At 34.7% G+C, this 17,403-nt stretch overlaps 1 protein-coding gene across 5 annotated transcripts in view; it reads right to left on the bottom strand.

Moving 5' to 3' along the window:
• Positions 1-17,403, bottom strand: part of ATF2 (activating transcription factor 2) — a 52,149-nt gene that overhangs the window by 26,145 nt on the left and 8,601 nt on the right. For 4 of the 5 annotated variants that reach the window (XM_080600844.1, XM_080600843.1, XM_080600841.1 and 1 more), the window contains 8 exons: positions 16,231-16,299; positions 15,543-15,612; positions 12,982-13,078; positions 9,872-9,990; positions 7,712-7,840; positions 1,407-1,585; positions 964-1,078; positions 712-798 (listed from right to left, as the gene is read on the bottom strand). In XM_080600844.1, coding sequence (XP_080456970.1) covers positions 712-798; positions 964-1,078; positions 1,407-1,585; positions 7,712-7,840; positions 9,872-9,990; positions 12,982-13,078; positions 15,543-15,590 — 774 coding nt within the window. In that variant the 5' untranslated portion in view covers positions 15,591-15,612; positions 16,231-16,299. The remainder of the gene's footprint in view (positions 1-711; positions 799-963; positions 1,079-1,406; positions 1,586-7,711; positions 7,841-9,871; positions 9,991-12,981; positions 13,079-15,542; positions 15,613-16,230; positions 16,300-17,403) is intronic. The other variant, XM_080600845.1, reaches the window with a different exon arrangement.

Genomic DNA, 17,403 nt, shown 5'->3' with positions numbered 1-17,403 from the left:
TATTGTTTAATAATAGTTTCCTATTGCTTCAGAAAAGTTGGAACAAACAAACAAAAAAAAGACAGCAATAAACAGCAAAGCAACTACTTAATGTAGCAGATTTTTTTTCAAGTTAATTCAAACTACCACCTTATGTGATCACTAACTTTTTTTAAAAAACCTCTGCCTGTTTTAGTCATGATTTTCCCAAATTACTCAGTACCCCACAGAAACAACTTCCACACAATACAATCTCTTAAGTATGCCAGTAATGCTAATTACAGAAAAAAACTTGCCAAATGATCTATATTTGAGATAAAAATACAGACAAAAAAAAACACACTTTTTTTTTTTTAACATCACATCATTTAGGAGCAACTATATTCTGCTTCTTTGAAGGTGACATTCACCACTTAAAAGCTACTAATCTTGTCTTTATTTTAACTGTTTCCTACCCTTTTATACAAAAAGCAAGAAGAACAGTTGAAAATCTAGTTCACTTAAAAGAATAATAAAAAAATAAGACCAAAACGACCATTAGCAACAGAACTAACATATGCTGGAATCTGAAATAACTATAAAATAAATGCAGCTGTTTTTCTGCTTTTATTAAATTTGTACTTGCAGACTTTAGACTAACAAAAGAAAACTAAAGCCATTCTTAAGAAGCAAAAGAATTTAATTAATTTCTCAAGTTAGTCTTCTTGAGGAATAATGGAGTTTTTCACTTACCAATTTAGCCTCAGACTGCACTGGCTGTGGGGAGGAAGGCCCTGGGATTCCTGGGATACTAGGCACCATGGTGACAGGTCTAACAAGCTGACCAGATAAAGTATAAAAATGAAGAAAACCTGAGTATGTTATCATAATACAGAACATATGACAGCACTACCCTCTGAAGCCAAAACAGCTGTTTAAAGTTCTATGCTGCACTTATGCAAACCTGCTAAACTTTCAAATTAATATAGCATCATGCTTACTTACTGGAACTGCAGCAGGGACATGCACATTAGAATTTGTGATAGATGCAGGAATAGCAACAGGCATGGTTTGTCCATTAGGAAGATGTAACAGCAGAGGAAAAGGACCTGGAACTGGACTGAAAAAGGAATGATGTATATAAAAGAAAACTTATCCTGAGAAGAGAACAAGCTTTTATATTATATAAATATATGTATATATCTATTTTAAAACAGTTCTAATGTAATATTTATTTAGCAATTAAAAATATGAACTTAGTGATGTGGAGAACATGGAATTATATTTCACATGTAGTGAAAGTTGTATATTTTGTATGTCGTGAAGCACCACATTACACTAAAGCACCTCAAAGTTGTACATTAACTCTAGAAACAGTAACGGACAGTAAACAAGACAAAACAGTTTCAGAAGCTGTAAGAAACTTGACTGAGATTTATGTAACTTACACTATTGGTCTGTTAGAAGATGGAGCCTGGGTAATAACAGTACTAGATGTTGGTGATGGTATTGCCTGCTGAATAATAACACTTGAGTCAGAACTTGTAAGCAGTACATTAGGAACCTGTAGCGATGCTGGACGAACTATTGTTGATGTAGGCTGTGCAGTCTGCTGTAGTGACACTTCCTGAGGAAAAAACAAAGATCAATGAGTTTGTAAAATACAATTATTGTTAATTCAGACTGTGAAAGGAAAACAATAGAACAAATGCATAACATCATGCAAAATCAGTTATACAATTAAAAAAAAATCAAAAAACCCTTTGGAAGAATCATTTAAGCCACCAAAATGAAAGTGTTTGTGTTATTTTAGCTTTATGAACTATCCTGACTTAATCTATAATAAGGCTACTGTTACTAACAGTTCAATTTTGATCAGATATTAAGATTTTTTAATGCCAAGAAACCCGTGGCACTATTTGCACCATCATGGCTACCTAAACTGAACAAAGAAAACATTTTATGGTGTCTTTATGTACATTTCAGTTTCAGTCCATTGTTGCACATTTAAACAAAACCAAAATAGGTTTATTTTTCAGTAATAAGGAAAAAAAAATCCCTCTTCTTTAAGCCTTTAACCCTGACTTGTATATACTTAACTAGAGTGCTATTACGTAACTGATGCCAAGAGTGATAGCTTTGCAAAATATCTGGTTATTCTGATACAGCAGAAATGATGTGAGCACAGAAACTGAATTTCCTTAGTTGCAACTAAACAGTAGACATAACAGACTATAATTCTTAGCTTAGCAATCAGGTAAAGTACAATATGAATTAGAATCTAGTACCTGTATTTGCTGTTTCTGAAAGCCTATTAATGCCTTACTAAAAACAGTGCTCTCCTTCTCAGGAAACCCTTCATATTGACAGACTTCAGATTTACCTTCAGACAGGATTTTTCCAAGTTATTTAGTCCTTTGACGCTAACTACTGCAATCAAAGGTACAGAGCTACGATCTTGAGACTAGCATTTTTAGTTGCTCTATTGTTAAACAGCATTTTCCAATCATTCCTAATCATTTTCCTAATTATTTCCAATCAGCATTTTCCTAATTTTCCTAATCATCCTAATATCCTGGCAGGAGGTTTAGCTTGGATATTAGGAAAAACTTCTTTACTGAAAGGGTTGTTAGGCATTGGAATGGGCTGCCCAGGGAAGTGGTTGAGTCACCATCCCTGGAGGTCTTTAAAAGACGTTTAGATGTAGAGCTTAGGGATATGGTTTAGTGGAGGACTTGTTAGTGTTAGGTCAGAGGTTGGACTGGGTGATCTTGGAGGTCTCTTCCAACCTAGACGATTCTGTGATTCTGTGATTTCAAACGGAACATATCATACTTGTAACACAAGTCTACCTCGACTACCATTTGTACTGAATTAAACTCAAGTTTTGAGTATTTTTGAATATTCATCAACAAAGCTTTAGGTTGTAGGATCTTAGCTATCTTGCAGATATCCACTGGAAAATGAACAAGCTCCTCTGAGCACTCCACAGAACTGTAAATAGGCTGGCAAATTCTGGGCTTTAAAAAATATAGGTCTTCGGCTGATAAAACTTGTTCCCCTCAGAAGTTCAGAGACTAGATTTGTCATTAAGGTTTATTAGTTTGTTCAGGTTTTTCCCCAAGGATCTAAAAGATTCTATTTACACTGAATAGAGCTTTTGGAGAGTAACAGAGAACTACACTGAGAAAGCCAAGAATTATTTCTTCAGTATCAATCTAGCAAAATTATACGTTATAACATTTGAACAGAGTTCCTAGGATTATGGATGAGCGTACAGTCAACAGAAGAAATACAGCATGGAATTGCAGAAACAAAAAAATTAGAGAGGTGACTAAGGCATATTCTTAGGACAGGATTAAACGCTCCTTTGCAAATAAGAAATCTGGTGTAACAGCTATACAGGTCTTACTCTGTGAGAAGAGTCACAAGAAAAACATAAAAGAGACTGAACTTCATGACTGAGAAATTAGAGGAAGGCATACGGAGAGAATATTTGCCCTGAATCTACTTTAGCAATAGTGAATTGAGAAATGAGTATTGTGCCATTCTTCATTAGTTCCAGCTTCACCCTTTCCTTTCTGCTGTTCGCCACTATTACCTGTTATTGTTACTGCAACCGAGTAGGTTAGCATAGCCACCAGAAAGTCCATTCCTGTTGTAGGGATCTGAATCAGGAACACCCATGTTTGCCCCTACCAGGGCCAACATAGTTATAAGAGCGTTTTTTTTTTTTTTTGTTCTTCCTTTCATGTGAAATATTTACATACATGTGGCAACCACATACATATGTATAAAAATAGATGTAGATATGTGAATACCACAAATTGAATATCCATGACACAGTAGCGCCACTTTATATAAAAAGGCGGAAAACCCAGTTAGCTAACAGCAGCCACAAAGCCATGTGTAATAGCTTTAAGACAAAAATGTAAACTAACCAGACATTCATACATTCTCAACAACAGTAATGCCAATACAGCCCCTTCTTTATGGGTTTGTGTGAGCAGCTTTTGTAAGTGCCTGTGTGAGCAGAAAGGACAATAGCAACTAGAATAGAAAAGGCCAAAGAGAGAAGCATGTGCTGAGAGGCAGCATGTGAAAGTCTCCCAAGAACTGATAAGTTCCAGTGAAAAAGGGCCCTGTTGAATTTGCAACAATGCGTGAACTCTGAACACCAGCTGAATCTGTACATAGTCACCAGCGTGCACACACACGCAGTCAACATGCTGTATCATTCCAATAGCATCCAAGAACACAGTGGCTGCTATGTGCAAGCCAAGACTACAAGATTACATACAGACTTGCTGAAAGAACAGACTCCCTTAAGGACTTTCCAAACACCTACCTAGAACTAACTGGCATGTCAGCACAACCTCCCATTTCTGAGCAAACAGCTGGGATTGGCCTCTCAACTTCTGCTTCAACCAGGTAACTATGTGTGAGTAAGTTACAGCGCTGTGTGAATACTTATCGGCTATGAATAACAAGAGCTTCATTAGTGAGTGTTCTAACAAATCTTGCCTTTGAACTGAGTCTCTCCCTGGCTTGACCCCCCACTTGGAGAAAAGTAGTTTGCAACTTGTACATGAAGTACTCCATGGTAAGCATATTTCTGTGACTGTCAGAAGATTAGCATAGTAACATAACTTCATTTTGTAGTATTTTGAAAACAGAATCCTCACATGAATACACTTTTTTCTGTTTTTATTAAATACTGCATTTGCATTTTGTTTAGAATAGAAATGATCTCCAAACATCAAAAGAATAACACATTTATTGACGAGTGTTTACTCAGTTGAAAACAAATCATTTACAGCTTCCTCTTCTTATACTAACTTGCTGTATGCTACACTCTGGAAAATGTTTGCACGTGCTAATTATTTCGACAATGTGGCATTAACATAAGCTGCAGATTTAAGTAGTACTGGATCTAAAGTACTCCACTGTAAAGTATCATTTTATTAACATGTAAAAACCAACAGGTACGCCAGTCCAATAAAGATTGGTCAAAGAATTGTTCTTATGAAAGTGTACATTTTGTCTAAAATAAGGTAGTTCGTAAATATATTCTGCTAAGGAACAAGGACAAAAAAAAAATATATATATAAATTGGCAGAATCATGACCCTAACTGATCTTACCTTTACAAGAAAGAAGTTTAAGCCCATTCAAAGATATTAAAGACTTACTGAAAGTACCTCTCCAATCCTTTTATTCTTGAAACTAATAACCACTGAAGTTCAGAAAATATTTTACAGAAGATGATTGTTGCATTTTTAGATTTGTTTTCAGAGATGTATATTTGCAAGTATTTTGCATCTAAAAACAAATATCATGTAATAACTTCCAAATGCAATCAATGAACACACGGAATTCTTTACACAGAAGCGAAGGTTGACAGGACTGTTACTGCAATTGACTACTATCGTAAGAAAACAATTGGTTTTAAAATAATTAACTTAGGGAATTGGCTATCCGGCAACAACTAAGCAACAACTTGTGAAACTCTGAGGGTTCTCTTTTAAAATATTGTTAACAAGAAACTAGGATGAGCTTTAAAACTCTCAACAAAAAAATTAGGATTCGACTGCTTATTATTTTACAGCTACAAGGCTTTATAAAATTCTAATGATATCTTGGTCTATTCCAAGCAGAACATCATGAAGCCCAATGGAACTAGGAGAACTCTAGCAGAAAACTAATAAAAGAATTAAGCATAATTTTAAAGTCTCTAAGAAATTCCTTTGACAACTACAAAGAAAATGAGAACCTTCTTACACATACATGAACAGGCTGTAATCATTTAAGGCTACTAAAACATATTCAGCCAATAAAATAGTTACAGTGGCATATATATTTTAAAACCAGCTATGCCCTGAAAAAAAATATAAATCAAACCTTCCCTCCTTCAATACACCTATAGAAGGAGAATATAAAAATCTAACTGAGAAAACAGCAACACTCTGCTCACATTTCTCAACTTCTGCAGGCCACATTCAGCAGCAGCATACTCCAAGCAGCACCCTCATCAGCATCACCCTCAGCTTGTCTCTACAATCAGACATCAGAACAGCATTAAGCAGCAGCAGCTTTTCAATTCAGCACTGTTACAGTGACAACACTGAAATTACACCATGAATAAGTTTATAAGCACTGCCAAGCATTTAGATACAATTTTAACTTGTAATGATGCTAATGAGATACTGAACCACTACTGAAAAATATTTTCTCTCGCCAAAATCTGAGTACTTAGAGTACATATTTGCAGAGAAAAACAAACTAACCTCTCCAAACTATGAAATATAGATTTAAGATTTGGACTGTGATTTGCTTGACCAAAGTAGCTCTTTACATGTATTTTTAAACCATTTTTACTATTTTTGACTATGTGATTGCCTTGATTAGCTATGATTCCTCATCTTTGCTAACTTACAAAACTCAGTACAGCTTTCTGAAGACAAATACTGAAAACTGAAAAAAAAAAACAAAAACCTGAAACTCCCTTGATTTTTGTCACACACTTAAGGCTCTTCCCAACTGGTGCCTGTTGAGAGGACAAGAGAAGCAAGTTCAAACAGAAGAGGTTCACACTGGATACCAAGAAAAACATTTCCTCCACAAGGACAGCCTGGCATTAGAACACATTGCAGAGACATTGTATAGTCTAACTTTGAAACCTCCAAAGACAGTGAATGCACAAATCCTTGAGTTTCTTGGTCTGATCTCAGAGCTAAACTCTGCTTTGAGCAGGAAGTTGGAAGAGAAACATCCTGTGGTCCCCTCCAACATGAATTATCCTGTGATCCTGAAAAGTCCTGCTAATTTTGGGAATAAGGTATCTGAGTTCCTCAAATGCAGATTGCCCATTAATGATGCACATAGAAAAAACGGACTAGAGCAACCATATTGCTTACTACTCTCTGCTCCTAATATTTTTTTTTATTGAAGTAGAAACAGAAATAATTAATGTTTCACTGTTTTTGCTTGGTTTTGTATTTTCTAAGAGAACTCCATTTGACGAAAACACTTCAAGTCACATATTGAACTTATTAAAACATTTATTTCTAGTACTACCAGAGCAGTAATTCTAAAACTAGTTTTATCACAATGTTCTCTAGTGACAGACAATACCCCAGGAATCCAGCCCTCTGTGATACTCAAGTAAACATTATACAAGAAACTGTTCATGATCACCACTTTTGGACATACTGCTGACGCTTATCAGTTTTGTAGGTTATCAATCTTGAAACAAAATTATTTCATGCTTAACTGTGAAAGACAGCCCATTCATCCATGTGCATTTTTTGTAGAACATCCCCTTATGTTGTACAAAACAATTTATGAGAAAACATAGAATAAACACAAAAGAGTACACATGAAGAGTCTCAAACTGTTGAAATTGTTTAAAAAAAAAATAGAGAAACTACACTTTGTTTTTTCATGAATACTACCTGATGATGCATAAAACAGAACAAAGAGCCCTGTTAGCCTTTTTTAACATAGTGTGAATATTAATTTTTATTTTCTTTCTAGGTTTACTGGATGACCAGTGTGGGGTAAAGAAATAATTGTGCTGGCCAAAGCTAACTAAAGAATTGAACAAAGTAAGTATGTATCCAACAAATCTGGTTAACAGGAAGTCTTTTACTTACATCCAGTAAAGTAGTGTGGGTATAAACACGTACAAGAAACCTACAGACCATCAGATTCAGATAATGAACTCAAAGAAGAAAAAAAAAGCATTTTCTGACCTTTTCATCACTGGTAGTAGACTCTGGATGAGGTAAAGGACTATCTTGATGAGTTGTTTCTACAACAGAAGGTTCTTCAATTTTATTTCTTATAATTGGTGTTGCAAGAGGAGACAGATCTAGAGGCATCTAAGATCAACAGTATAAAACAAAATTAGTCAATCACTAAGAAATTCAAATACGTAAGAAAACATAAGTAACTAAGGAGAAAATCAGTCTTATAATAACAAAGACGTGCATTTGGAAGATCTTGATACAGGTACGTTACCAGTCAAGTCTATTTTTTCCAGCACCTGCACGAATACCAGTCTTCAGTAAGGCTTTGCCTTTCAATACCCATTGCTAGATAAAGCACTTCTTTTTGAGAATTAAAATCCGTTTTAGAGTTTATATTTTCCAAGTTTCAAAGGAAAATTAAACTTCACTTTCAAAACAGAAAAGCTACCGTGGACTAGTCATTTTAAGCTTAGAGCAGCAAATAATTACTAAAAAAGCAAGTTTTGCATTGTTACACTGCTAAAATCCACCAGGACATCTGAAACGCCACAGAGAAATTGAGTTACAAAAATACTTAAGCAACACTATAGATTTGAAGGCCTGTACTGCTGCCTAATTTACTGTCCAAATACCTTTGGAAGAAAGTTCCCCCAAAGCTCATCTTCCATTTATATTCTTCCAGATGCTTTTTCTACTTAATCCCTAGTTTTCCTACTGAATATGCTGTTAAAGAGGGAAGATTGTTAAAGGTGGAACCTCTTTTCACACTACAGCTGAATATGAAACACTACAGAAAAAGCTGAAGACACCCCCTTCTTCCCCCTCAAAAAAAACAACCCCTAGGAAGCGTGTTATTATGGCATATTTTCCACCCCCTAGCAATGTTTGCTTATTTACGTTAATCGACCAGAGATATATGGTGTGACTGTGTTTCTTCTTGTCAGCTTGAATAATGAGTATCACTTCAAAAAGCTGTTGAAATGTTTTAAATACTTTGTGATACCTACAACCTCCTCTAAGACAGTGGTGAAGTAGACAGAAAATACAGTATTGGTACTAGAACTGGTATTACCATATGTATAGTTTTAAGAAAAGCTATAATGCTGCAGTAAAAAAAATATCATTATTTGGCATAGCTGTAGGAACAAAGCACAGGTGAGATGTTTTGTTTTTTTTGGTCAGGAATGGATAACAATACATCTTATTTGTAAGTGCATACTAAAATCTTTACCGGAACAGAAAAAACAGATAGAGACAGATTCTACAAAATGTGTACGTATGAATATTAAAAAAATGGGTTTTGTTTTATATCACTGTCTATTGGAATCCAGCCGGTAATCAACCAAAGGTAGAATTAATTATAGGGGATATTGAATAAAAATTTTCATTTGCAGAACTGTTAAAATGTTTGGGCCCTAAACCAGCTACAATTAGGAAGTGCTAAAATAAATAGAATAAAACACATTTAAACATATGGGAAGTTCCTCACAAAAACATGAAATTGTTGAACAGATACAGTACAAATTTTGCTTACATTTTAACCTGAAGTAAAAAAAAAAAAATTGTAGATGTTTAGATTGTTGTAAGTAATTTCTAGGTAAAAATGTTTACTTAACTGACAAAGTGAATACAATCATAACCAAATTAGTGACACCTCTAAATTTAGTGTTTTTGCTGAACTTTCTCAGTGTTTAATCTCGTTATTGTTACTACTGATTCTGAGAATAACATTGCTATTTTAAATCTAAGTGCATTCAAAATAGTCAGTGTTCACATACTATTCTTCTCACTTTTTTCTTTGCAAATATTTTTCTTTCTCCAAAAACTCATTACTTTTCAGATATTTTTTGCTTATTTAGGGACTAATGAAATTTCAATCAAGCTAATAATTAACTTAAACAGATATAGACTAGATACTTAAAGAAGTAAGACAACGTCATTATGCCCCACTGTCCATTCTATCTACGTAAGTTCAGGTAAGCCAATCTTCAGAAGGGTAACCTTAAATTTGTATTCTCTCCATGGAACATCTAAGCACCTGGACAATGATTACTGGTATAGTTTAAAAGGATATATATAAAGTCAAGTTTGCTCTCTTTCTTAAATGGAACTTGTGATATAAAAGCAGCAGAAGCCCTGAAAAGAAAAAGTATTTGAACATACTTTCTTAATGTCATCTTCAGAAGCCTTTTTAAACTCATTTTCAAAAGGACTTGCTAATTCATTGAATAAGCCAACTTCTTCACAGTTCTTCAAGAATCGAGTTGGTGTTGGTGTCTGATCTGAAATGAAATTTACAAAAAACCCACAATTTTATTTTTAAAATACTATGGTGAACATATGTATTTTAAATATTTTCCAGAGTAAAAGCAGAGAGCACCAGTATACTATCAAGATACATATTCATATAATTACATATCAGTAACTCTCATTAAAACTAACCCGAGCTAACTAAGGAACAATCAAAAAAAATCTGAATAAAGTGAATTTTATGTTACAAAGGATTTCCTTTAACTTCATTTAAAAATAATATAATCATAGCAAGGTAACCTATAAATTTAAGAAACCTGTGTTTAGCCTACACAAAGATGGTATCAACAGAGTTAGTTACCTACTCTAAATGACTTTATAGTAGATCAGTGTGAGTATTAACACTTGAAGGTCTTTAGCAATTGACTTCAAAATTACTTCACTTTCTGCAGAAAACTACGTGTAGAAAACAAAGTAAGTATTTTTGGATGTCTGGGGTGCTCCTACATTCCATTTTCCTGTAAAATGTTAATCAGCTAAATATTTTGAAGTCTGATTAAAAGAAGAAAACCTTAAAGTTAATACTTAACAGATTTGTTTTGATTTTCTCATGATGTACGTTATAATAACATTCTCAAAAGATGAACTACACAATGAAAAGAATGCCAACAGAAATTCTCTATCGAAGTACTTCAGTGCACCTACCTGGAATTAAAGTCATAAACCTGTAATGAAAGTCATTAACCCCAAATCCTACAGTTGTGATAGAATGGCAGTTCTTTCTTTTCCCCCCATCAGCCTTTCACAAAATTTGCTCATTTCAGACAGAATTATCTGGTCTCTTAGCCAGCAAGAACCATCTAGATATTAATAAAAAGCAGCCAACAGAGAGAAGTGAAAGATCACATACATTATAAAACATAGTAATATATGGCATTTACATTAATATTCTTAATTTTTGTAAGCTGACATTCATTTGTTATGTTGATAGACAACTAGACTCTCAATTAGATACAGAGAAAACTGTCTCATTTTGAAGAATACAGATATGGGGGAAAGAAAAATGATGTGGTTAAGAATTCTGTTATGTCTTGAAAACACACTTTTCTGTCTTGCAGGAAAACCGACCACAAGCCATACTCCACCTGCTGGAGACAAGCAATTCAAGTCTGCAAACCACTAAGCCCCTTACAGTGCTGGATGGTTAATAAAGCTTTTCTTCCATCCACGTCCAGCGACCAGAGGGAGCTATTCTCAAGTGCCTAGTCTACCATAGCAGAGCACTTTGGTGAGCTAGCAAGCTCTAGTTACAAACAAAGATAACGCTTACATGAAGGCTTTAATAAAAACAAAAGTGTATTTAAAGGTCACAGACAGTTTGCTTTTTTCTTCTCGTATTGTCAAAACAGCAGTGATTACTCTCAAATGTGTGGAACACACTAAAAAGAAGTGTGATATTGCAAACAAGCCTGTACTGGCTCCTATGATGGCCATATGACTGAGCTGGAATCAGAAGAATTCTGGTATTTTGCTGATTACTGCCAAGACATTTTCAAAAAGGTCTTTCTATGAAATTTTTGGTACTATGTAAATTCCCCTTATATCGCTATTATTATCTGGTCAAAGATAACCGTATTTGCTGCAAAGTAACTGCATTTGAAATATCCTAAGTGGTACTATACCCATCTTCACTAACATAATGTAGCATTTATGACTACAGATTATACACTAGAATGTGGTTGCAAAAAGTTGGAATGACGCCATGGTTTCACTCTCTCACAATTATTGACAAAGTCCCTTCCTTATGGTTTAATTGTTGAGGATCACATTTAGAACTTTAAAACATGTAACTGCTGGCTTAAGAGTAACTTCATTTTTGTCTGCTCATCCTAGCAAGTTAGCCATGTAAAAGAAAAATGTTCTGAAGATGTCTGAAAACCTCTGCAAGTCTGTTTAGGCTCTTCCACCACTGAAAACAAACAAACAAAAAAAACCACTTTGACTATAACTTTAGCATGATTAGCACATGCTATCTTCATTTAAGAGCTTTAAAGTATAGATCGCAATGATCCATTAGCAATTACTTCTGATCCTTGACAAAAAAAAAGGTACTTACAAATGACCAAGAATACGCTATGAATTCAGAGATGGAAATACAATAAAAGTAGTTGAAATTTAAACTAAAAAATACTTCAAATAATTAAAACCAAAATTGTTATTTTTCTTCTACTATTTCATTCAAACATAATAATTACTGGTTCATTCTCCTAATGTCCTAACTGATGAGTGGAGGGGCAGGCGCCAATCTGTTCTCCTTAGTGACCAGTGATAGGACCCGAGGGAATGGTGTCAGGCTGCAACAGGGGAGGTTCAGGCTGGATATCAGGAAGAGGTTCTTCACTGAGAGGGTTGTTGTGCACTGGAACAGGCTCCCCAGGGATGTAGTCACGGCACCAAGCCTGTCAGAGTTTAAGAAGTGTTTGGACCGTGCTCTTAGTCATATGGTCTGAATTTTTGGGTAGACCTGTGTGGTGCCAGGAGTTGGACTCGATGATCCTTGTGGGTCCCTTCCAATTCGGGATATTCTATGATCCTATGAATGTCATCACAGTATGTAAAAACTCCAGGGATTTTAAAATTTAAGAGACATGTAAACTCAGCGAGAAAGTAAACCTTAAATACGGCATAACCTAGTTACAGACCCTATTAGGCGTAGCCTTTATTAGATGGTGTTCTTACTGAACGCTTACTACACAATTTAATTAATTCTTAAAGAAATGATTATTGAAAAATATTCAATCATGTATCAGATCTAAATAAAGTTACTTAAGTAGAATAACTGGCTTCAGATTTTAACAAAATTGTGAGAAAACATTTACTAAACACGATGCAGACAACTACATTGAAGAAAATACTACACAGTGTCTTAATGTAAGTCTATGCATTAAATACAGAAAATACATAAAATGTATGCACATTCCACCAGAAAAGTGAATAAACTAGTTATAAAAGTATATACTAACCAGCCACAATGACACTATCATTACGAGCCGGACCAAATTTCAGTGTCATCTCATGTTTATGTTTATGGACAGCCAAATGATCCTCATTGGTAAAACGCTGTGGCAGAAAGTTTCAAGAAATAGTTGTAATTTTGAATGTGAACACAGTAAACACAACTCTACAGAAAGGCATTTTTACAACATGTAAAAGTTTTTACTCTGTTAACAGACAACTCTTAGGAAGTTATAGCTTGTTACTTGGTCAACATTACCTTGCAAAAAATATTATAAAACTCAAATAATGTTCACAGTAACCAAATAGTATCAGAAACAGTGAAATGGTAGTATAAGTACCTGCATTCATCAAAAGTCCATGATAAAGTTGCAGAGTGCTGCAGACTACATCAGCCATTAGCAAACAGCCATTTGCTATACTAACAAATCTTGACTATGTTTAGTAATTATCACTATTTCAATTCTGTATTGTTTGTATTATCACAATAAAAAGAATTATCTGTAATCACAAACACAGACTTACTGTATTTAATAGCATAAAACCAAAATAAAGTATAGCTCCTGCCCCTAACAGCTTACTATATAACATAAGAGGCAGACAGAATAGGAAACACTGGAACATCAGACAACTGAAAGGCTGTGAATGAACTAAACTTATCAGTGATTTAAAAAGCAATTTAAGAACTCTCAAGTTTTCAGACGCATCCCAGCAGTTTTTTGCATACTTCCTCCAAAATTTAGAGTATACTCTGTGAAAGAAGCAGTAGGTAAACAAACTATGTGCTGAAGATTCTTACTTCTATTAACCTGAAATTCACTATGTCTCTGTAATTGTAGGTAAAGTTAGTGTTTCACTTGAGATAATCTTAAAAAAAAGGTTTCCCCAGATACAGGCTTCCTAATAAGAACACATCTACAAAATATTCTCTTACTTTCCTTTATGAGCATTTGCAACCCAAATTATGTTTCTGATTTTTCCCCAATCATTCAAGTCACTCCACATGTGTCCTGTATGATACCCATCAAACATCATTTTTCAGAAAACAAAATGGAAAGCTTAGTTGACCTCACAGCACAGTTATCCAGAATATTTCTGTGAAAAAGGACATGTCACGTGGAGCTGAAAGGGGATTTAAAAATGCAAGATTACTGAAAGACAGTATAATACAGGCCAGACACTTTTTTTTTTTTTATTAGAACTCCCCTTGCCAAGGACTCAATGTCCAATTATCCATAGCTCCTATGTTTTATGTCTAGATACAGCATAAGCCACAAATATTGCTGTTTATCATAGTAAGCCTCAAATACATCTGTCCGCACTATGAGATAGAAAGACTCCTCTGGAGGGAACAGGTTCTCCATATTCAGACTCCCTCTCTCTATTCTATAGCATGATCTGGCATCTGGAGAAGCTTTGCCCATTCTCCGGTACATAAACTTCCTCCTTCACTTCAATCAAAGATTGCTGTAGCCCCATGATGGTTCTTATATGAGATTTAGTTGGCAAAACACTTCTGACAGAGCTTACATCAAAATGAGATTCAAATAGAATGAGGACAAACGTTGCTTAGGAGAAGGCAGTCCTCTTCTGTTACGTGTCTCTGAACACATTAGACATAAGAAATCTTAGTTCTTTCCACTTTAAATACAAAATGTTCTATTAATATAACATTAACACTGTCAGTCATCATAAAAACTATGTTTTCAGAATAAGAATAGAAATATTTTGAACTCAAAATCCAAATAAGTCCAAGTGCACTAATATAATGGAAAAAATCCAGCTTAAGAAATTAGTTCTCTATAAAGACAGCAGGGATGTCAATCTCATGCAGCAGATAAATGTAAATTCATTCATTTTCAGGTTACTAAATTAAAAGCGTTAAGACCGCTTCCTTTTAAGCAACCATCTGTTAAAGCATTCATTAATAGTATTTTTTATTTTCTGCTCACTCAGTGCTATATCTACTAATGCGATTTAACAGAATATGTTACAAGACCTGTAGGAATCAAAACACATTTTGTGGCATGTATACTTCTAGCATCTCCCATAAATAAAAAGATACATAAATCAGAGTTATTTTATATTTGCAGTCACCATAGATGTGAAGATTAATCAAAATATTAAACTACTCTGAATTGAAAGAAAATTGACATTTTTAACAGACTTAAGCAGAGAATGCCTGCAAACTTCACAATGAGCTTCCCACTAACATTGAAATATTCTGAAAAATGCAGCTTACCTAATACAAATTACATTTAGTGAATATGAAAATGTGTGTGTATATATATATATTCATGAAAACGAATAAGGCAGGGTTAACAAATGAAATTGTGTTCAGCTCTGAAAGGGTAATTTAATTATCTTTTCCTTGTATGGATAACATTTTTCTGAATAAACACAATTAAAATGCTAGAACTTCTTGCTGTCACCTGCTTTTCAGCAAAACTGGAAAACATGATACTTTCTACCAATCATCATAAACCCCCTTTTCTTCAGTCCCTTGAAATACGTTTCACTGTTTTACTTTTTCTTGATCAATGTTAATAAGTTCAAGTCAGACCATTACCTGGCCACATCCAGGGGCAGTGCATAAGAAGGGTTTGTCATCACTCATATTCCACAGGTCGTTGTGCTACCTGTATTAAAAAGAGTGGAAAACATTTTACAAATATCGCAACAAGTTTTCAATACAGCAACATCCACAAGAGATTTTAATATTCTAGAACTTCTGCCTTCTAGCTGCACTAAGAATCTAAATAACCAGGACATAAGTAGCATCTGGACTCCAAACTCTGCAAGGTACACAAAACCAAATAGAAACATAGTAGGTCTAAAATGTGCATCTCAGTCAGAAAGGCAAGTATTTGTATGCAAAATGATCAATTGCAGAACATATCTGAAAACACAGTAAGACAGCTTGCTACTGAAATGAAAATACACTGTGATCACTACCCAATTCCCTTCCCCCAAAAAGAACAAAGCAGCGGATAATACTGAGTACTCAAGCATACACTGCCAACAGATGAAAGCGATTGATTCTGTCGTTTTTTTCATAATCTGTAATGCAAAGTTAGCAGATGCCCTTTATGTCATCTTTTACAAATACAACTACAAAAATGTGTACTTCAGTATCATCACAGCTATACAACTGAATTACTAACAGACTAAAAACATTTAAGAATGAAGTAATAAATACTAACACTCTTATATTTTGTGCTGATTTGCATACTTACCACACATACTGATACACATACCTGCCAGATTTCACATATAAACCTGTTTCATAGGGCAAGCTATCATATCCTCCTTTTCATGGCAATGAACTGTAATTGAAAGAAGATATTAATTACTATGTCTGTTAAATATGCAACAATCCATGATTTTGTAATGATAAATGACGTTATAACAAAATACAACAGTTTTTTGAAGAAACTGTTTACCTCAACAGATCCACCGATTAAGTATTGCCTCTCTCAGAAAGAAAAAGGTGCTTCTACTATTAATTCTTTTGGACAAACTACTTCATTTATATTCTTCTAATAAAAAATTCCAGTACCCCTCATTTTTGAAGTGTGAACTCCCATACGAAAGTAAAAAAAGTCAGCCCTCATATTAGCCGTAAAGTTCAGTGAGGGCAACAACTAAACTAATAAAGTTTCAAGGATACCACCAAGAAGAATTAAAATACTTACGAACTACAGATTTTTTCCAATTAATTTATTTCATAGCTGGATGCCTGCAACAAATTGTTGCATCACAGAAGTTTTTACAAGCAAAGAAAGTCTTTTCAGTTCAGATGCTCTAACTTAGGTAAAATGTTATAAATTATGCAAGGAAGCTTTAGGTAGAGAATGAAAAGAAATACGTTGTTTGTTCTCATACCGGAGCAAGGAAAAAAAGTCACGCAGATCTGCTGTCCCACCCTCCCCTTCCACCTTGGTGAGACCAGGACACATCTGTACCATATGCCTGGGTACCAATGTGGTGACTTATTTGAATTTTTCACGATACCAGTACAAAAAAGCCTTGTAATTCTATGAAGTGCCAATGATATTGTACTAATTTTTTTCGAATAAGTGGTCAAGGTGGTTTTAAGAAGCTGTGGCCAGGAGGTATAACTGTCCCTCATCTCATAATTTTGAGCTCTCTGCTCCTGAATCATTTGGCTGCAAGATCTCTGAAGTTCATACTGGGCTCTACTGCTTTTTAATACTTTCCTGGTTACTGGACCTTACTGTAGCATGAGCCTTTCCCTCAGCCCCTTCCTTTTCTGGGTTCCAGCAAAGCAAAATGAATCCACTGGCTCTGTTTTCTGGGTTAGGGAGAAGGAGAGAGGGCGGGAGAAGAGAAAGGAGAGCGCATTTCTCAGTTACACTCTCATTCTACAAGCAAGCATCCATCCGTCCACTTTGGGAAGAGAAAGAGGG

Source organism: Anser brachyrhynchus (genome assembly GCF_964034855.1).
Source record: "Anser brachyrhynchus genome assembly, chromosome: 7".
NCBI lineage: Eukaryota > Metazoa > Chordata > Aves > Anseriformes > Anatidae > Anser > Anser brachyrhynchus.
The sequence above is the reverse complement of the archived record's forward strand: the minus strand, read 5'-3'. Positions and strand labels throughout refer to the sequence as shown.